The sequence below is a fragment of the Strix uralensis genome, chromosome Z, assembly GCF_047716275.1.
Source record: "Strix uralensis isolate ZFMK-TIS-50842 chromosome Z, bStrUra1, whole genome shotgun sequence".
Taxonomy (NCBI): domain Eukaryota; kingdom Metazoa; phylum Chordata; class Aves; order Strigiformes; family Strigidae; genus Strix; species Strix uralensis.
Window position 1 is genome coordinate 84,488,441 of NC_134012.1, and position 23,259 is coordinate 84,511,699.

At 35.8% G+C, this 23,259-nt stretch overlaps 1 protein-coding gene across 1 annotated transcript in view; it reads left to right on the forward strand.

Moving 5' to 3' along the window:
• Nucleotides 1–23,259, forward strand: part of HCN1 (hyperpolarization activated cyclic nucleotide gated potassium channel 1) — a 207,737-nt gene that overhangs the window by 96,562 nt on the left and 87,916 nt on the right. The window contains exon 3 of the mRNA XM_074856351.1: nucleotides 11,267–11,428. Coding sequence (XP_074712452.1) covers nucleotides 11,267–11,428 — 162 coding nt within the window. The remainder of the gene's footprint in view (nucleotides 1–11,266; nucleotides 11,429–23,259) is intronic.

Sequence of the window (23,259 nt, forward strand, 5' to 3'; positions counted from 1 at the left end):
AAGTATTTCTTTCCAGAAGGGGTTGTTAGGCGTTGGAATGGGCTGCCCAGGGAGGTGGTGGAGTCCCCATCCCTGGAGCTGTTTAAGAGTTCGGTTGACATAGCGCTGAGGGATATGGTGTAGTTGGGATCTGTCAGTGTTAGGCTAATGGTTGGACTGGATGATCTTCAAGGTCTTTTCCAACCTAGACGGTTCTGTGATTCTGTGATTCTGTGAAAATGTACTACAGGGATGATCTGTGGACCAAGAATAGGAGAAAGCACAGAAACCAGAGAGATGTTCTGGTCTACTTCCTGAAAGTAATCCTTTTCCTCCTGATGTTTAGTAACAGAAGAGTCTGCCTTTAAAAATACAAGTGAGTCAAAATCTCAACACCAGTTTGGAATTGCTTATAATCCACAAAGACAAATAAGGATACTACTGTTTTCTTTAAAAAAAAAACAAAACAACACATGATACTGCTTTAGCAATCTTTTTTTTGGTTTGAATATGAGCTATATATAGAAAGCAGAAAACAAAAATGTCGGGAGGTTAGAGCTGTACAAAATAAAGGCTAGACAGAAACAGACTGAGAAGGAAGTCAGTAGATTGTAGCCTGTATTGTAGAGGAATGCGCTCAAACACTACAGAGAAAAATCTCCCATCTTTTAACAGCAATGTAAAAGGAATGGAAGATAAAACTATTATATATCCCAAAGGAAATGTCCGAAAGTTTTTCTTTTGTTCAAGGAAGAATTGAAAAAAGCAGGAGTACATGGAATAATTCAAAGAAGATGTTTGCTTCAAGTTCTTAGCCTTAAGCTTTGCTTCACTATGTGTCGTCTTCATTGGCTGGCAATCATTTGGCTGTCATATTTGAGTTATATTGTTGCTCAATAGCCAGTTTGATTCCAGCTGGACTGTGGTGTCTGCTATGGTGTCTGCAGGCAGAGAAGGCAGAAACAAGAGAGTGGAAAAAGGCTATGTGGGGGCTAGCATATACTAAACTCACTCAGAAGCCAACAAGCAAATGCGGTCTGTTAATAAGAAAATGTGAAACGAGAGATGTTTTTGCTTTGCACTGTTGACAAACATGAGAATTGCTCAGTGTTGCACAGTATTGCAACACAGCATTGAACTGTAGTCTGTGATGTCAAGGAAGAGGTAACACTAGCACCAGCCTGCACTGACTACCATGCTGTGAGAGAGCTTTAATTGCTGGTGTGCTTGTAACAGGTATGATTTGGAGATGGGCGTCAGTAAAAGGCTGCATGAAGTGTTCTTGAGAGCAGACAAAATTCTGACGCTTTTACTTTTTTAAATAATAAAAATTACTAAATGTAACTCTTCTTGGAGAGATTATATGATAGTAAGTACTGTGATTTTACACATTAGGCTTGCTGTGCACTAACAGTTTTCTTTTTCAAAATACCTTCACATAGTAAAATGAACATTATAAAATATAATTAATTAATTACTTAGTTAATATTAACTTATTTGCTCAAAAAACAATGGGAAAAAATCAGTCCAAGCACAATGTCTCCCCATCAGCTCATCATTATAATTGATAGCATTAAAACACAAAGTCTAAGTCGATCATGTATTGAATCCATAAAAATTTTACCCATCAAAAGCAAATGTTATTTTAAATAATATTTTTGAAATAACACTAAAAAAAAAGAAGCTATATAGAACCATAAAAGAACACTTCTTTCTCCTTACAGTAGCTCTTCTTTTTTGATATTACTTGTATGCATTTTTTGTCTTTTTTTTTCAATCTCTCACTTTTTCATAGACTATTCTTAGAGATCTGTAGAGACTTTTGAGTATTCAGAACTGTGTGCAAATTATGTTTGTGGGTATGCAAGCATTTTTCATAATAATGGTAGTCATATATTTACAAAAATAGAATAATTTAGCATCTGAAATTTCTGCTTAAGGTAGTTTTATGTACTAAACCAAGTAAACATAGTATTTTACAAGGGAGGGTATTGTATGCAAATCTTCACAGTAATTTCTGTAAACTAGTAATAGTTTTCTGACTACATGAAGTTTTTATCAGGCAACTGAATTCTTCATTTCTGCTGGCAATTTTTGAGGCAAATTATTAACACTATGATTCTGACATGTTCTTTCTACCTGCCCAGGCATCAATTCTTTCTCTGGTATTTAGCTTTTTAAACCCCAAACGAGGTGAGTGACAGTCAGATTTTAACTGTGGACTTCATTTGCACTTCCAAGAAAAAAGTTTCTATAATGCAGTTCTATTATCCATATAATTTTAAAAAACATTTGTCAATATTGTGAAACATTGACTTAGACCTCAAATCATTGATATGTAATTATCACAATAAATTATTCACATACATACTTTTAGATGTTATTTCTTTGATTTGTGTGTGTGTGTGTGATTATGATATATGAGTGACTTTATCATATTTGCTATTAGCAAGTTTTTCAAAGGAATAAATGGATTTTCTGTGTTTTGGGCCTTAAGCATCCAGCTGATGAAGAGTTCTGACTTTCACACAGTATTATGCACTAATCATCTGCCTTGACTTGTACTGACAGTCCTGGTTTTTTTTATAAGGATTGGCCTATGTACTCTAGATTACTAGAAAAAGCAAAATTTAGACTCTAACATAGTATGGAATTTTACATATTTTATTCACAGTTTATATTTAATCCTAACACCCAAAATATGTAAACATAAAAATGTAACAATTTTTCTTCATAAAATGACATTTTGAGGCTTTTTAAAATAAAGGTATCACATGATATTAAAAGAAAACATTGTGAATCAGGGTGGTCTCAGAACTTCTATTCCACAGGCAATTTAACATAACAACTTTCATTTTCAATTCCTTGTCCATTATTTCCATGTTTGGGAGATTAACCTCAACAGCTTCAGTAAGACACCAATTTAAATTCCCAGGAGAAATATTCCTCATTATTTCAGTTGTTTGCTATTAGATGATTATGTTAAGGTATTATAATTCAGACAATTATTTTGAAGCTCAGATATGCTGCAGTGTGACTTTGGGGATAGGCACTATGTAAAAAGAACTGGTAATTTAATAATGATAATGAACCATCTCCTTAAATCTCAGACTGATTCTTTTGAGGGTTTAGGATGATGTAAGAGAAAATTTTATTTTCCTTTTATTCACACACTTTCATTTGCTTCACAACCCTGGTTCTGGCTGAGACAAGAGAAGATCCTTCAAGTATTTGCAGCCTGTCATGACATACATATCTCGTGAAAGGAAGAAGCACCAAGAGAATTGTTTCACAGGAACACTAGTTTCAGATACAATTTTTGTAAAACTTACAAGTTTCTGTGTACATCCAATCTTATGGTGTTTCTCCTACTATCAGAAAGTATCTGATTTAATTTTGTGTTCAGAGTTTGGAAGTTAAAACATAATTATCTTAAAAAAAAGAAAAGAATGAAGTTTAGGAAAATACTGAGGTTGACAGAGGTTGGTTACATGCGTCCCATTTGTGCAATGTTGATTGTAAAAAATTTGTCCTGGGATATGCCGTTACTTTCTATGTATTTATAAATGCTTCCTGCAGTGTATCTGCTTTGTGTTTATGAATTTTTATTGAATTTCACCGTTGGATCCAGGAGTCTGAGAGTTCGGATCGTGTCCTGCCAGTTTCAATGGCAGGTGCAGCCAGGGCACTGCCCTGTTTCTCTCTTTTAAATAAGTGGTTCAGAGGAAAAGACCTAGCATGCCAGGGGTAGAGTGTGGTTATCTCCAAATTTATGCTTTAAAAATGGAAATCAATAGGGTTCAGGGTTTGTGAGACTTGAGTGATCAATAATGTTGTAAAACTATTTTATCAGACATGGCCCTTTTTGTGAAGACTTTGATACTTCCTAAGGATCTTCCTAAATTGTCTCAGCGTTTTTCACACTTTTTAGGGTAGATTTCTTTATAAATATATGTCTGGTATTTATTGTTTTATTTCACATTCATTAAGGATGAAAACTGCTTGTGTAAGTATATTAAAACTGGCAAGATAGGCTTCACAGGCTGATACTAATTCCCGAAAATGTAGTCAAGTATCTGACTTTATACCCTTATATTTGAAATGTTGTAGGCAGTGATATTTTCTAGGATTCACATTGCTTGCTCTGCTGCCCTTTTCAACACTGTGGGAGTCCCTGCCTTGGCCTTTGTGTGGGCAGATGAGTGATGGCGAATAACTTATTTCTTTTCTCTTATTGCCACCAGAGTACATCTCCACATTAATATGAGAAACAGTTCCTCTTGCTCAGCTACTAAGAAAAATAATAAATAATATTTTGGGCTATTCAGAGACTAGCTGTATCTTCAAGCTGCCTTCTTTATAAATAATCAAATATAAAATATATTTTTAAATAATTATAAAAGATAATAAATGAAATGTTCCTTCTAGCTCAGTTCCACTCACAGAGGTTTCCAGCTTAAGTTCAGTGATGCTGTCACTTGAGATACTTCACCCATCAAGAAGCTTGAGCTGAAGATCAGGTGATGCTGATGCCTGAAATAATGCTGAAATGGAAACAGAGCGATACTTCAAGCCGACAAAACTCTCAGTCTGTGCTCATGTACAGTTCAAGTATTTTTTGACATATGGTCACTATCAGTTTGGTACTATGACTTAAGCAGAAGAGCTTCAGGAAATTTTGTCACAGAGGCAGGCTGTTAGTATTGCATGTTGGTGTCTTTCTGACAGCTGTGAACTCGTTTTCATTTGTTTTTACTTTGCTTCAGTTAATGAAGATAAAAGTTTAGTCTAATAAGGTACTTTCTGTCATCAATGTATGTGATGAGTGAGACCTCCACCTCTGTAAAAACACAGTGAAAATTAGCACTGCATTTTTTTTTCAAGATCCCGAGGTTTGTCATTCTTGGCTTGTTTTCTTCATCATAGAACTAAAGTGAGTGCTCCGCTCTACTTAGATGTCAAGACAGATCACACACATTAATCACAACCGGATAATAAAAGCACACGTTTTGGCAGTGAAGTCATGCTCTCTGTGTGAGAGATAATATATTAGTATGGCATTGGCCAATTTACAGTAGAAAATACGTGTTACAGAATTTATATATAGCAAATAGCTTTTACTTGCTGGTTATATGTGACCTTTCCCAGGCTTGCCTAAATATTCCTTCAGTAAAGTAGTTTTATTAATGCTTTCAGGTTTAACCTGGACATAGCACACTGTCACATTTATGTTGTTGTGCTGTTCTTTTTGCTCCAGAGAAGCTGGCTTCCATTTGTACATGCCTTAAATTGGAATAAATGGGACTTCTATTATAAGACTAATGTCAGATTGACTCCATCTAGAAAATAATAGTTTTTAAAGGTCACATGAAGTAGGCCATTCTCAGCTTTTTTTTCCAGATATGTTTGATTAAAAATAGTTTGTTCTGTTTATTAAATCACTGATGTTTTCCCTTCAGGGCAAACTAAAGCAGAAGCAGACCTTTGTGTTTGTCATCAGTTTAAGGTCACAAATACAGCTAGATTAAATAGTGCTATATACCTTTCCCCACTACCCAATTATCAATGATGAATTATTTATCATATAATTAAGCACACACATCAGAAGTCAGTTGAGTATAAAATGTTACCCTGAAGGCAGTCAGACATTTCAGTTAATGAGCATATACATCTATTTGTGCAGAAATACCCACTGTAGAGTGTAGTAACTTGCAAGTCCCAGAGAAATTGGCATTGGCAGGAGTTGAGTCAGACCCGTAGTATCCCAAGTGATATTTACGAATCATGTCTTTTGAAATCGATTTGTAGAATAAGAAATGGCTAAACAAAAAGCCACGATTGCCTTTCATTGTTTAAAGTAGATTGAGAGATGGATGTTCAAAGAGGCATTGTGCTCTCCTGCCCATTATAAATTATTTTATTTCCTGGGGAGCTTTGTTACAACCGCTATATTAAAAGTGAACATTTAGCTCAGGTAGGAAATTTGGATCCTACAGTTTATAATCTCTGTGTAGTTGGTGCTCTGAGGGATAAACCTAATAATTCTGGACTGACCTAGAGATTACACCAAAAATGCCTTCTCATTTTTTTGCCTGTTATTTTGCCCTGAAGTCTAGCCTGAAGTTCCATTGTTGCCCTTGGTAAAGCTTTCAGCATGCTTTCCAGAGCCTCCATGCACCTGTGCAGCTCTTTCTGTCTCCCCACTGTGGCTATTTAATATTCCAAACTCCACACAGCTCACTTACTAGTATGACTGTCATTGCATAGTGCCCGAAGCATGATACAAATCCTAATTGGAAGATTACACCCAAGCTGGCTTTGTGGTACTGGGTATCTTTAGTACTGCTGAGGGTTGGAAGAGAAGAGATGTCTGGATCAAGTTGGTGATGTGAAATTTGAATAAATTTTCTAGGAAGTCCTAAGACTTACTTTTTAAAAAAAAAAAAAAAAAAGCAGAATTAAATTCTGACCATTTATATAAATATATGTACTGAATCTAAAAATCAAACTGAACTAAAAATCACAACTGAACAACATCCCAATTATCAGAAGACAGAAGAGGTAACCTGTGCATTCCACAACAGCAGTTCAACAGATTTTGTGATTAGTTAACCAATGTGTGCACTATTAATATTACAGCCCTCGAATGCTATTAAACAAGTGGGTTGGTAAGACTGGAACCATTTTTCTATCTCAGGCTCAGAAATCAGTTAGCAGGACCAATTTAAAGATACGCTCCATTATAAATGTGAGGAAGGAATAGTCTGCTACTTGCTTCACACATAGAAATAAAAAGAGTCATTAATAAAGTGTGAGTAAAAACTGAGATAAAACGTGTGAACTCTGACTTCTTCAGCAATTTCTTATTCTCTGTGTGCAATATTTTGCCACAATATTAGAAACTGTTAATCTGTGGTTACATGTCAGGCATTGTCAGAGGCATTGTCAGCTCTTTAGGCAAAAATTCAAGGTTTCCAGGGTATTGTGAAAGGCTTATGAAAATAATACAGGAAGGAATTATGAGTTCTCAGAAGTGAGTTCATAAACTAAATTTATTATTAAACATGATTTTGAAGTATATGGAAACTATGAAAAATGACAGTATTACAGCCAACCCCGCCCAAACAAACATGATAATAATAAAAAGTATCATGTGTAATTGAAATGAAACTGACTAATAAGCAAAAAGGAGAAATATCTATTAAATCTTCCCCGTTATGTGAAATAAAAACATGGAAAGCATTAATTCTCAAGGGAATTTTAATTTTTTCTCAGTTGAAGTAATCTCATGTCAGTCTCGTAATTTTTTTTTAAATGTGTTGTCCCAGATTTGCAGCTCTTGCTGGTTAAGCTCAATATTTAGGTATGAAATTGGGAATCTAAATAAAGTGGCCAGATTTTCAAATGTGTTTTACAGCTGCCACTCCTGCTTATTTGCATGGCATCTGTGGATGGTAAGTGTTTAATGATAATAAGGCTATTTATATTTAACTACCCAAGTAACAGGTTTAGGAGCCTAACTTTAGTTGTATGCAAGTGTTTGAATTATTTTTGTTAGGAATATTATCTTGATAAGACATCCATTCAAACAGAGAGATTTGACAATACATCTGTACTGAAAAATCAAGGTAAATCAATTTGTAGTCTTCCTATATTTCTTCCTATCCCGCTGGAGAAGCAGCTGACAGGCAAGCCACCATGTGCTGAAATAAGTGGCATTAGCTTTCTGTCCTCCAGTTCCTCTCTTAACAAACTACAATTCACACATCTCCTGGGAGTTTTAATAAGATTTATTTCATTAATACAGGAATTGAACTTTGTGATTACAAAATGAAAATGCTATAAAAATATGACTTCTCTTACTGCTCTTGTTTCAATATATCACAATCAGTTCCTGAATGGAAGAACATAAAATATTAAACATGCAATATATGACTTCAGTCCACAGGGTAGTTTGGCTATTAGTTTCAAAAAAACACAAGCCCCCAAAGGTAAATACGTCAATACACTACCATGAACAAATATTATTATTCACTTACAGTGTATGCTTTGGGTGTTTAAATGTTTGTTTCCAACCAAGCACATGTTTCCATAAATTGCTTTTAGGAGAAAAAACCTCAGCTTTTATTTGCTGGAGAGAGAATATGCAGAGATGTTTAAAAGTTTTTTTCAATGTTTGGTTAAAATTTGTCTTATGAAGTTAGTTTCTTTCATACAGAGTTATCACAGTTATTAGAGTAGGCTACACAAATATTAGACGATATAAGCAAAAGATGTTGCTGTTCTTGCCAGTACGTGACCATTTCTGCAGAGGCACAGTACTGCTGAAGAGGCTTTGAAGAAGAACAATAGTTAGACAGTCATACCACTGTGACAAGATAGAATAGTCCTCGCAGAGCCCAAACCCAATGGCAGACTCTTTGGTTCAGCAAAGCCCTTTAGTTTGAACTCACTACTTCAGCTGTTTTGTTTGAATTTTAGTCTCCCTTTGTAATATCTCTTTCTGTGTCCTGGTTCTACTGGCTTGTTTGGGAAGCCTTACTGAGCTGTAGCACAGTCTCGTAGGGTAGGCAGGGAGTGATACATCCACAGGAACTAGGCAAGATCTCGGAAATGCTGAAATAAATACCTTGGCAAATCTATCCACCCACTTTTTTTTTTTTTTTTTTTTTTTTCAGTGCACTTTACCCAATTATATAATTTTAAAATTTGAAATTAAAATGTACCAGCACAAAATGGTTTAAATCTTGGAAGTTCTATGAGTTTTGCAGACCATCTCTGTAATCTGAATTAATGCCCAAAACTAGACTCCATCCAAGTGAAAGAGCCATAGAATTACCATTTTTATGCAGCTATGATCACAGGATACATGCACAGTCTGTCATGGTGCCTAAGCCCATAGTTGCAGAGGCAGGATAAAGATTGAGGAGCCTTGGGTATATGCAAGTGCTGTTTTTTGGGATAAGGATTCAGGAGCCTTGAGTATATGCAAGTGCTGGTTTTTGCCCTCTGGAGAGTTTTGGAGAACCAGATCTTTGCGTGTTTATCACACACACCTAGGTGCATGTTTTCAGAAAAGCTCTCTAAGTTTAGAAATTAAGATATTTGTGCTGAATTTGGCTCTGTCATATTTGTGACCCATTTTTTAAAAACCACTCAGTATCAAATACAGTGAATTATTCTGAAAATCTGGTCTTTTACAGTAAATCCTAACAGGAAGCTTGAGGCAGTATGAAAACAGTGTGGGTGGGAACTTCGATTTTTGTCCAGCCCTAGTGTAGAGATGTGATGACCTGCTTTTCTGGAGCAGTAGAAAATTCTTGGGGAAGTTGTGATCTCTGTGTAAAATATGTATTGTTTCTGTCTGTTGTTCTGCACTTTTTCAGACAAATATTCTAGGAGAAATCCTGCTTCCTCTGAAAAAAAACTTCTGCAACTTCTCATGTGATAAGGAATTCATCTGCACTTTGCAGTGCTAGTATAATAACCATGTGGATAAAGTGTAACCCAAATGAGTGTTAGTGTTGCCAAACAGTAGTAATCCTTGCTATTTTCCCAGTTATTTCAAATAAAATTATTTCAGTTCACACATCTACTCTCTCAGTTCATATCATGCTACTGAAACTGTAGCTATTGAAGTAGCTGTAACGTAAATACATTTCTTAACAAGACAAATGTGTAGTGGTGGCACTTTTCTGTTTATTTCCCTTTATATATCCCCTAAATATCAGTGTCATCTCCTCAATTTTGACAAGCGCTAGATGGTATTTGGATAAGACACAACATTTTGAATAATGTTACAAGCATCTGTTTCCAGTGTCTATCAAACTGGGATTTGGAATATATTCTCTTAAAATGTTTGATTGAAAAAATGTTTTGCTCATAAAGTTTGTGTCTGAGGTATGTTTCTACTATGCCAGTTTTGCTCTTTGGGACTCAAAACACACACCATCCTTTTCAAACAAGGACAAACTCTCACTGACAGAAAATGATATTGAAAGATACCATAACACATTCTCCATATTTGCACTTGCACTCATTTACAGTGTGGATACTTAATCTCTGATTTTAGTTTAGATATGTAAAAGTAAGATACAGACATTCCCTCTTTCATATGTGAATTCTCTTATTTACAAATGCAAAATGTTGTGTGCCAATATGCCTGTATACTTCTAGCAATGTGATGTTTTCAGCACTAGAGCCTCTGATTTTTATGTCTATCCGTACAAATAAATAGTATTTTCTACTTAAAATTCCATGAAATACCAAGTGGGCATTCTCCATCTTCTAAATGGAACTCCTGCATAGTGGTAATTATGCATAACATTTATCTTGAGTTAACTGAATTGTGTAATAGGTAAAGAATATGCCTGTATTTGTAGTTTGGAAGTACTTTAAAACCAATAGAAAAGTACTAAATAGATTGTTTTTCTTCATACTATTTGGCAGCTGACTGCTACTGTTCATGCTGTCCAATAAATTTGCCCATGACAAACCTGAAAATGTCTATGTTGTTTTTAAGAATATATGTGTGATTTGACACTTTTTTAATGTGTTTTTTTAATGTTGTTTTTAAGAATATATGTGTGATTTAAGACACTTTTCAGATGCAAACATTGTTTGTCTAAGAATGGAGGAATATATTGAAATCCAAATGATTATATTTGATATAAACTTAGCTACTACAGATGTAGTAGCTGCAGGATTCTCAGTATTTTAGGAAAACTGCTGCGATGAACAATGTCATTTTGATTGGCGAACTGATATGCGCAAATTGGATTAACAGTATAGAAATAGAAGTCAAAAAATATGTAAAATTACTTATATTGTAATATTGGTGCTTTTAAGAAGGTAAGAAATGTGAAGGTGAATCTTTTCTGAACGTGTCCTTGAATTTGTATCTCCCACAACTTTGTGAGTATTTGGACACCAAGTTCATAGACAAATAATGGTCTCACTACCTTTACCAGGCTTTTTTAATTTGTGAGACTTGCTTCAACTGAAAGGAATTGTAGGCTTTAAGAAAACACTTTAGTTGGTGACTTCTTATCCAAAAGATGCCTTTTTCAGCAGTTTATGTAACACTGGTGTGCAGCCAGGAGTCAGGTGTGTCAGCACAGCTCTCTGCCCAAATTAATGTTCCCAAATTAATGGTCCTTGCTGAGAAATCTCAGCTTTTTTAGAAGTTCAGGATGATACTTCTTTGCCTTTAGCCTGCCCAATGAGAATTAAATGCTTTGTGTTTCTGATTTGCATCATGTACATCACCTGTAATTTTCATCCACAGATTTTCCACATGACATATGATCTGGCCAGTGCTGTGGTGAGAATCTTTAATCTGATTGGAATGATGCTGCTGCTGTGCCACTGGGATGGTTGTCTGCAGTTTTTAGTACCATTACTCCAGGATTTCCCACCAGATTGCTGGGTGTCCCTAAACGGTATGGTTGTAAGTATTGTTCATTTTTCATTGTGCTTTCTAAACGTTATTTTTTTAAACAGTTAGCTTCAGACTTAAGTGTAAAAATACATATGCCTAGTAAAACATTGCCCTGCAATTTATTCAAGGTTAATTCTGGGTTTTGTTGTCTGGCTTGCTAATGAACTAGAAATTTGTTTTGTAGCCCTTATCACTGATAAAATAATATTGACTCATTGTCAGTAAATGAGCCAGAAAATACTTTCAGTTCTAAGGTCATTTTAATTTATTAACCCTCTTACCCTCAAGAAAGCTACCAAAAGAAATTTGGAAACAGTCCACCAGTACTTTGAATTTAGGGTCTAGTTTCAGAATGCTTCTGAAGGCATGTTATTGGTGTTTGTTTCGTCTAATGTTGTCTTCAGTTTGTTTTGTAAATAAATTCTGGGTCATCTCATGATCTCTTTACCAAGTTGTCGCAACTTAACAACTGACATGAGTTTTTTTCTAAGTAAAATCAGAGTAAAACATTTACTTCTATGACAATTTGTGTGTGTGAACAGACTATTCAAGGATGGAATGTGGCTGTGCCTTATTTATAAGGAAGGGTAATGATGTTCTGCTTGCCTTAAAGACCAATGGCTGTGAAAAATTAAGTCATTTTTATCAAGTCAGATAATGAGGTAATACACAGAACATTTTCATGGGAAATACACTGAAAAAGTTGTTGAAATGTGCCTATACCAAAAAGAAAAAGCCCCAAGCAACACTCTCATTGGCCCTCTGAAAACATGTGTCTCTCCATTTTTTACAGTGTTAGAATCCATAAAACAGCACCTTTAAAGTAGCTGGGCATCTTGCTCAGTCCCACATATTTCTACTGTAGAAACATAACGATACTCGTTCCTTTAGAAATCTGATACTGCACATTACAGTGGGAGCTCGCTGACTAAGATTGTCAGTCATACAGACAAATATTTGCAGTCATCAAGCAACATCTTTAATGATAAGCAGCATGTTTGCTGACACCTCATTGTACAGCATTCCTAAAAAAATAGTGACATATCTTCAAAAATGGGATTGCTACGAATAAAAGTAGGTCACAAGAATGCTGACTGGCACGTCTTTGCATTCTGCTGCGTTCTGGGTTCTGCTTTGTAACATCTTCCATTCACATTTACAAAGGGTACATTTTCTACTGCCTTGTTAAAGATCTGGATGTAAATCATGCTCACAAGTGAAAGAAAGCCTTGGATTATACTTAATTGAAGTATTTAACTTTTAAAGAACACTGAACTATTAAGTTCTCTCTCTTCCATAGGAAGAGCTACATTTAATCTAAGAAGGCTCTGCACACTGTGCACATGCTCAGGAAGACCCTTCTTTCTGCCTGCCCACGCTCAGGTTTTTTTATGGAAACCATACTCTCTCCTTACTGGCCACACACAGTCTTGGAAAGATCCTTTTTAAAAGCTGCACCTTTTTTTTTTTTTTGGTCTGGCAACTGAATCTCTTGCTGTTGAATGAACATTGTGGAGAGATCTGAAAACTGAGCAAGATTACGTTCACAGCATGGGCAGTCTTTTAGTCCTATGGCAAGAAAAAGAGTTGTTGACTGCCAGCCTGGTACCAGGAACATGTTTAAGGCTACTGTTGGGGCAGGCAGCTAGACCTTTCTTCCGACCTTCTTTCTCCTTTCTTTCTTCATGATGTTACGAAATGTTTCCTAATTGCTTTCCAGGCCCTGGAAGTGAATTCTTTAGCACTGAGTACAGACAGAGAAGCCATCATGGAATATCAGTCCTCTGAAATGATAGAGGGAATAGGAGGATGATGATGACAATGATGATGGTGATGATGGTTATATGCTTTGCTGGTGTATTTGGAGTCTAACCGACTGCTGACTTTGGAATTTGGAAGGACTTTGTGTTCCTGATACTGCAAGAGCTTTGGGAAGAGGGGTACCTTACTCCTTGGTGTACTGTAGCATATAAAAATTTAATCTACTCTGAATTTCGAAACTTTTGTTACTGAAATGACTGCACCTAATACTAGGGTTAGGACTCAAATGCTGTTGAGATAGAAAGTCAGATAAGAATCTTATTATTTCCTTTGCCCTTAAGTTCTTTGTCTGTGAACTGGTAGTGATGGCTATGGCGAAAGACCATCATTGTCAGGAAGTCCTTCCCTAGCCCCAGCTAATGCACCTTTCTGTCAAAGTATTCCCTTCTACTCAGATTTTAGTCATAGATTTTGGTAGAGTAGTAGGTAAAGATAACTCCTTGTACTTGCATCCATTTGGAGTTTTGTTCAAATTTCTGAGTCAAGTACTTCTGAAATACAACTGCCCTAAGAAAGGCAAAATTCTCCTATTTGAATTTCAATCTTTTTTTGAGTAGGGAATGGTTTGTGTGAGCTTTTCAGGTGTTTCAGACTGTGACTCCAATGTACATTCCTCAGAACGACATTGTTACAAGGGCTAACCTCAGGGTAATACACCAGTTTTGCTTTGAAGTAAAATTTTAACACTTATTCATGGTGATCATTGGCATGAAGACTTATTCAAGCCAATGTGTGCTTAGCCAAAAAATGTTTAGTTTTCCAATATGCAAGTCAGTTACAAACCAGAGCATTTACGGATAACTTGATGCTAAAGGAAGGATGCCATGAGAATAACATGCTGTCTCCTCAGTTGACAGAGCCCAGCGTACTCTTCCAGCCCTTAGTTACCTTCTGTCTTACACATTAGTTGCTTCAGGCTGCAGAGTGCAAGAACTTGTTCTAAAAGCCTTCTCCTGAAGCCTGTTTCTTCTGTACAAGCTGATAGTGAAAGTATTCAAATTCCATAGGCATGCTCATGGTTTTACTTTAGAATTACTGTTAAGAAAAATAACATAGGTTAGATTTAGTGTCACAAAGGAGTAGGATAATGAAACCAAGCTGCATTTTGATTGCTGCCTGTCTTAATAATGAGACTGAATGCAATTAAAGCAAAATAAATAGGTTGGGTTTTTGTATTTGAAAGGATGATAAAGATGTCATAGTGCATCATGAAGTAGACTATGAAATGAAATGAAAAGCCTTCTCTGTAAAAGGGAATAACCTCACTACTGGTTAATACTGCACCAACCTACAGCTTAAGTAGTTCAACAAAAATGTTCAGATCGCATTGGTATATTGTCTTCAATACTACTACTACTAATGAACCCATATTGTATCTGTACCTTCAGATTGGCCTTCTTGGACAGTTCCTAATATTGGCCTTCGTGTTGCTATGAAAGCAAAGCCAGAGCCAGCATCTTCCTTTAATTTTTCTAAATGTGATCCCACTTGCCCATTTCTGTATCTTTACTGCCATTTGTTTGCACTGACTTTATTAATGCTGAGTTACTAGTGACAGGCAGGATCTTGTGCTCTTCCAGAATCTCGATGCACTTCTCTTATAAAACAAGAAAAACAGTAAATGCAACATAAAAGTAAGCAGCAGCTGTTTTTTTCCACTCACTTTAAGTCATGTTCCAACCAATCCATTACAGACAAAATAACAGTGAATTACTTCCGTGAGTGTATATGGCTTTCTGATGCCATTCCTACGTTTTTTTTAACACTAGGATTGTGAGTTTCATTCCTAAAAAAGGTCTTTTCTGAAGAAGTTTCAGACTTTCCTAATGATACTGCCTAATTTCTCCCTGGCTTAGAAAGCCTATTATCTGCAGCTCCTTGTGTGATTTATCCTCAGCTTTCTGATCTGCATTTCTTCAGACTAGTGTAATAATGACTCATAGACCAAACATCTTTATCATACCTCAGAGTTTGAGCCAATAGTTCTTTAGAAAATTAGGAGTAAAACTTGCAGCTGAAACCAGAGGAGGCACAAGAACAGAAAAGCACAGTTGTCCTCTCATATAGTCTGTGCAAAACAGATAAAAGATTGAAATTACCTATCAGAGGGAGACTATGATCAAAATAAAGGGAATTCTCCAACTCAGATAAGTGCTCTATGTACAACACCATTTGGAAATGCGGTAATACCAGTAACAACAATATGTAACCGATATTCTTAGGACTAAGATACCCATATTTTGGGAATCTTCAGCAAATAATAATAATATCCCTTCTAGTATGTGCAGCTGTTCAGAATTCAATTACTGCTCTCTCTTGCACACAGCACTGACGTAGTCACTGAGGTCACCTTCAAAGTTGAAAAATAAAGGTGCAAAGTCATTTACAGGGGAATTTTAAACTTACTGAGAGTTTAACATTAGTGAGAGTATTCATGTTATCCATGAATATTTGGATTACAATTGAGACAAAAGTGAAAACATTCCTTCAAAGAAGGTATTCCCAGTTATAATCCTACAACTCCACTAATTTTGGAAATTGTTTAGCATTATGAACCCAGCTATTGTCACAAGCCCTGATACCTTACTTTACTGTCACTGAAATACTTTAACTCAATGTTGTAGTATTGATATAATTATTTAATGCTGATGGTGATAGTTATTTCAGTAGACATTGGTGCTCAGCGGAGAGGAAGGATCTAAATTAGGACACCCGTGTTTGTGATTGTAGCACTGTGTTACTGATGTGATAACAGGTGTTAAATGAATTAGTTGACTGCCTTGCATGCTTCTGTTTCTTTCCTTATATGGGATAAGAATAATCAAAGAATTAGTTAGAGGAAGCATGCAAAAGCAAATTGATGTACCTAATAGATACTAATTTATTTCCACACTTCTTCGTTATTATAAGAGATAGTAGGAAATTATCAAGGTGTGAATGCAAGGAGGGACTTGCCCATTTATCATCAAAATTAAATTTCCATGTTTCTCCCTCATGAATCAACCCAACTCATAAATGCTATACTGCAGTATATTGTGAAGGGATTTCTGGTAACTGTAAATTACAAAATATTTTATGTAAGCCTTAAACTGGAAGGAATACAAGAAACTGCACATAATATGGTTAAGTCTAATGCTGTGTTTGATAGGCATTCTAGGGAGAAATAATAGACATCATAAAGCATGCCTTAAGCCATTTCTTTAATAAAAAATATGAACTAAAGCAGAAACTTAAGTTGGACCTGTCATATTTTAGAACCTTGTTCCCTCATTTGCCTTAAAATGAGTATTCAGGAGTTATAAGCACTTCATGGCTAACTGCAGCTTCTCTGTTGTAGAAAAGGGTGTTCCCTTTGTTCTGGGGGAGCTGGATTAGTCTACTGTGCTCTGTCTCTAGAAATTTAACAGTAAGTGTTTATCTGCATGTTGAACGGGGATATGAATGTGGAACAATTATTCTGAAGTAGATTTCCGTGGGTTGCCTTCTTCTCTAACTGGAATATCAAAAAACTGAACCCTTGGAATATTTTGTGCCAGAGCAGGTTTTCTAGAATAAACCTAGGTGTAGATACATCCAGCCGAATACCATTCATATACAGCTGTTCTTCAGCAAATAATTTTCCTTTTCATTGCAAAACTATATTAATATGCACAGTATGCACAGTCTAAATCTTGATCTGTATGCTTTAAGACTCTGTAAAGATAACCGGCTTTGCGCAGGCTGCATATTATTGTCAAGGGGTCATTATCAGCCATATCACAATCTGGTTTTCTCAGGAGCACTGGGTTTTGCCATATCAAATTTGAATTTTCTACACATGGCTATTCAGCACCTGACTCATCTTTAGTATCTAAAGTACATCTGGAGAGAAGTCTCTATTGAGATGCAATTAGTCATAAAAATTGGCCACCTAAAATTGTGCCTTTATAATGCTTGTATTTCAGATTACAAAAAAAGCAAAGCAAGGTACTTTGTTCTGGGTCATTTAATTCTGAACCGAGCCATGCTCATACATCAGACACTTGAGATATTTTTGTTTCCATTGACCTGTGTCCTTCCAACCTACATCAGTAGTCTATAAGATCTGTAAACTGGATTCCCAGAATCCCAGAGGAAAGCAAGACAGTATCATAACAATGTTTTTAAATCTGGTTATTTCTGAACTTCTCCTTCCATGGAAATTTTAATATTTCATATTTTCACTTTAATTCAGAATGAAGTTAAAAGATAAACAAGGAGAATTCCCTGTAGAACTAGAAGTCTGAATTTGCATCCAGTTCTGATTACCAAAACATGAGAAAAGCAGGAAATATATGGCATTACTGTTCTCTTTCATTTGTTTTAATCTACTGATTTTTCTTAATGTCTGAACTGTTTGTGCTCATACTTTTTATACATATAAACCAGGGATGTACACAACTCATTTACATTTAGGCTGCATGTATTTTACCTGTTTTAAAAGAGTAGGATAATTTTCTTTAACATTGCTCCCTTCTCTCCCCTTTCCTGCTCCTCCTGCTTTCTGCACATACACTCATTTGAGCAGACTCAACCTGAAGTAATTCAGGTAGAAGTAATTTAATAGCAATGACGGCAAGGATTTTCTATAAGAGAAATAGAGTAGTGTTCCACAAATTTTACATTATCTGAAATATGCAGCATCTTATTTAACATTATTATTCCTGAGTAGATTTTGAAAACTATCTTCTAGCTAGTTTGTGTACAGATGTCTGTGTATTACTTGTATGAGCAAGCAGTGAGCACTTTCTTGTATAAATTACTTTAAATATTAAATGCCTCTTAAATATATTTTGTTTTCTTTCTGCTATCTGGAGTCTTATGACTGTTTCATTTACTGTTTAGAAGTTACTACTGATAATGTAAGGAAAAGAACAAAGCCCTGTGGTGAGACTTTCTCTGATCTGCATACACTTTTAATAATATTCAATGTTGGTTTTGTTTTTGTTTTTTTTTTTTCTCATGTGGACGAATAGAAAGTTTAACATTAAAAACTTGCAGAGTATTTATTTTAAAAAGATGCTATAAATCATTTACTAATCTATTTAATCTAGGTGTAAAAATAAAACCAGTTTTCCCTACATTTCTAGCAAACGCTATTGACATGACTTTAATATTTTTTTCTCTTTGTTTTGAATGGCTCGTGTTTATTACAAAAGGTTCATGGCAATCTCATATGAATAGAATTGGAGCAGAGAGAGATGTACACTATCAGGTCTAGTTCAATAACACAATTTTACCTACATTTTGCATTTCTGCTAATACAATGAGAGAGATGCTTTGAAACAATCTCTTTGGAGAGATTGGCATTTGAATGAGACAAGAAAACAGTTCCCATGTTATTCACAGATGACTCATGTACATTTTCCAGTCCATCTCATGTACCATTTTAATCCACCCGAGATGCCCTAATCTGTAATAAAATAAGATAATGTAATTTCTCTTGGTTTTCTGTAAAAGATTTTTGTCCTTATTTTTTAGGCAAAAATACATTAGAGTGCAGTCACTGTATTTGATCTTTTATATTTGGAAGAGGATGAAGTTAGCTTGCATTTGAGGGTAGCCTAGCACTTTGTCAATAGTACATATAATCAAAAAAGGATAATCTATATTGATATAAATAGCGAGGGACTCACATGACTGTTTTTGAACAACTTTCTACTTAGAAGTAATATTTTCAAGCAGCGTCAGACTGCTAGTTCAGTTTCACAGAGTAATTGAGTAGTGGTCAGGAATAAAGGCATAGCACCAATGATTTGTAAAACTTTGCAATAATACCTAATATCTCTATGCTAATCTCTAATAGTGAAAAACATTTTAAATTTATCACTTAGATACAACTAGAAAAGTTACACCAAATCTAAACTCAGTTAAATGTTCCTAGAACAAAGCTGACAGAAGACTATTTGAAGGAGTTTTCTATTTATTTTGAATAGCTTTTTCCAGATGTTCAGAAATAAAGTTTATGATGCATGACAAAAACCTTTGGTGGGAGCGAAATATAAATTTTACTAAGATTTGTGTGAAAAGAAGATGGAAGAGCTTACCCTGGAAAGGTAGACTCAATGGCAATGGACAGGCATGCTACATTTCCAGTAGGTGATGGCAGATTTGGCTTTGGAATTTTTGAACCGATACGGATGTCTCTGTATAAGCTCTCATAACTCTTACCATTTACCTAAAGGCTGCCTGTCCCTTACCCTCATCTCTGTATATTAAACACAGATGCAATTCAGAATATATAAAATGTGCCTTTACTTTCTTGTTATTCTCTAACACTGATTGATTGTCACGGCCTTACTCTTGCAGCAAGACTTTCCTTCTGCTACATACTCCTTCGTGCCTAAATGGAGTAGTATAAAATTTACTCTAAAAGTAATTAATTTATTTCTGAGTTGTATGAATATGCAAGGATAAGGTTCCCTTAGGCTTTTTCAGTCAGTATCTTTACAAAGCAGATGTTTATGGAAAGGGTAACATAAATGACGGCAGGAAGTGCATCCAGGAAATGCCACATGCCCTCAGAAATAGTGGTATAACTGCACTGCTCCTAACTGAACGTGTTTGGCAGACCAATAAAATATATTCATTCTAAACCAGCTTAATTGAATTATAAAGGCAAAACACACACACATAGAGTAATGTGTGGAGGAGAAAGAAGGAATGAGGCACTTAAATAGAAATATAACATCTGAAGCAGAAGTCTCTTTTTTTAAAAAAAAGGTATGAGCCAGTGCACTCATCCATCTCAACGTGATTTGATGAAACATAAAGCTGGCATGTGTACAAATAAATAAAAGATGAAGGGTTTAACAAAACTTGTTGGTTTTATTCTTTTGCTTTTAAAATGTTTCAGACTTGACAAAAGAAAGTGCTGAATGCTTGCTCATACAGCTAATATACTGCCATCTGTACACAGACTATCTAGAAGATATTCTTCAAAATTTACTTATGAATAATAATGTTAAAGGCCGAAAAAATACCATTTAAATTGTTCACTTACAGTGGTGACACTGAATGCATAATCTGAATTAACAACTAAATATGTATAGTAGCAATGAAAAACTCACCCAAATATAATATAACCCATGTTTCTAATCAGTAATGACTCTTAATTTAACTTTAAAAGATAGTAGAAAACCATGGAATTTTGCTGTTTTGATGAATGAAATCTGCTTTGATATATTGTCCTCTGATGAACTTCTTCCCATGGAGTGATTTTGTTCCTTTTCACAGATTTTATTCTAAAGGTTGGATCTGAAAAATACGTTATTTTCTTTTTTTCATCAAGAATTATGGGGTTTTTAATGTAAACTTCAGAAGGAAGAAATAACCATGTGATCTGAAATTAAATTTGATTCAAGACCATTTTAAACCTAATTTCAATGAAACGAAAGCTTTAGTCTGTAACTTTCTGGTGGGAATTATGAAACTGTTTTTGTTTTTAAGTCAGCTAAAACTTGTCTGTACCTGTGTACTTGAAAGATGCAAAACATGGTTGCAATAAAAATAGATGATTGTTTATCACTGTTCATGCTCAGTGCCATACATAATGCTGTGGGTACTGGTTTCAAGGCAAACATAACTGAATTTCTCTTAAGTGAATGGCTTGATTACTTTGTTTCAATGGACCAACTAATAATAAAAAAGACTATTCTTTTGAGTATACTAAACATATAACAGATATGCAGTGGATTATTAGATTTTTAGGATCAATTTTGTCATTTAGCAGGTGTCCAGTAAATATGAAGCTTCTAGCTGAGAAAGGTTTCCAACCATTTGGAAGTTAGATAACACAATTTTGGGGGTAAATATATGGTATTTTCATAAGATTCTGAGTCCTTTAAGATGTTTCCAATTTAACATGCTTCTCAACCTTTTTCAAGCAAAGTAAATGCCATGCATTCAATTTGCGGATATTCAAATATGTGTCCTGAATCCAAAAACTCTTACTCTCATTGTGTGCTCTCGGCTGTATAACTTTATCCAAATAAGTTAATAGTTACAAAGTTTGCATTCTAAGCATTCCTGTGTTCTCACTAGGTACCTTTCTTTGTCTCTTGCTTGCTCCTATCTGTGGTTTATGATACCGTCTCACTGTAGTATGCTTACATTAAAGCCACTGCGCTTGAACTGAGTTCACCTAGTCCAATCTCCAGCACCACTTACAGAGCTCCACTGACTTTTCTCAGCCTTTGCAAGGCCAAACCATGTCCTGATCTGAATATCAAATTCAAGTGTAAGAGCAAAACCATGGATCATAAAATAAAAACATAGCTTGAGAGAAAAGACTGTCCTTAGGAATTTTATTTTCTCCACTGGATTGGAGCAAGGAAGAAATGGGAAGGCATGTCTGTCCATGAAAACAGAGGCATGGTCAACAGGGGAGCTCAGGAAGCTAATGGAGGTGGCTTTAGCTGAATGGTGTCCTGCTGCAGCTGGTGGAGAAACTCTCCCCTGGAGGTGATAAAGAGCACCTGCATTAACCTTCTACTCTGAATCACCATCTGCAGGAGTTTGATTTTTGCTGACTGTGTAGGGAGCCTAGGGACACTCGCCAAGTCAGCCATCAAATGAAGTACCTGAAGTCAGCTGATGAGAAATTGTATTATGCTTTCCTCCCTTATCGCCCATTCTTGCAACAAAACCCAGGACAAGTTTGGCCATTGGTCATTGTAGATACCCATGTGTAAACAACACAAAATGCAATTCACTGTTACTACTGTTCATCCTCCATTGCTCAATATCATGGTGTTCTTCCTGTTCCTCTCTCCCTCAGACATCAGTCATAGACCTCCCATGACTGGCCTCTCCCCAGGGTTTGTCCTCTGGGCTGGTCATCTTCCTCAGCCTTACCCATTTCAGTCAGAGCATTTTCATCCTCAGTATCTAGACTGAGGAAACTGAATTTCTTTAAAATACTCGGCAGGTGCATGTTATAGTTTCTCTGCAGGATAATTTTGTGGATCTTCCTGTAATCAAAGCATGCAGTTTAATTCTTAATTTCAGCGAGAGACTTTTTTGCTTTTTATGTTGCAGCTATGAAGGTATCCCGTATGCTTTCCAAGCATTTCTGTACAGTTAAATGACATTACCGTTGCTGTGTGGATGGAATGGGTATCTCATAAATACTTAGTATGAAGCTGTGAGAAGGCAAGTTGGTTAAAAGTTGCACCTATGAAAAGTAGGTAATTTATGACTTAGTCCTTTTCTGTATTCACTAATCTGTGGAAACAAAGTACAGGACAATGAAGCCTATTTATGACTGGGTCGTAGCTCTTTCCATATTTCACTAATTCAAAGTACGTTTTTTCCCTCTTCTAATAAAAATCCTAGTGGAGGTAAATAGTTTAGAAAAAGGAATTAATATCTTTGAAATGATGTTTCTCTGATCAACAACAAATAATCTGGTTTAAAAACTACACGTGGTAGTAAGAGAGAGTTATATCCCATGTGATCACTAATCAGGTAAAAATAATGCAATGAAACAGTGTATACAAAATACTGAACATGAAATTAGAATTATATATCAATGGCTTTAGTCCCTCTAGTTTTGAGGGAGAGGTAGGAAGGTGGGCAGAGGAGAGAAAAGACAAAATGAATGCATGGCTGCATCCAGGTTAATGATTCAGCTGTTAAGAGTTCATTCAGGTGGGACTGTGGGACCAACAGAGTGGCCATGTGAATCTGGCCCGTGGTCTGTCTGGCCCCTTTCCAAGGGTATCAAGGAGCAGATGCCCAGGGAAGATCACACCGCAGCAAGCATAGAGTGATGTTTCCTTTAGCATATCCTACAGGCTTCCAGAAATATGCAGCTGAGGGACTTCTGGATCCAGAGCTGGTATCCATGTGTTTAACAGCCATTTCTGTGCGTTTCTTCCAGTAGATTGTCCAATCACTTTTTGAGTTCATGTGAATTTTACTATTAGACCAGAAGTGTGGGCACAGTGACACAACGTCATGACTCTGCCATACTGTTACGGTTTTGAGCTGGCCTTGCA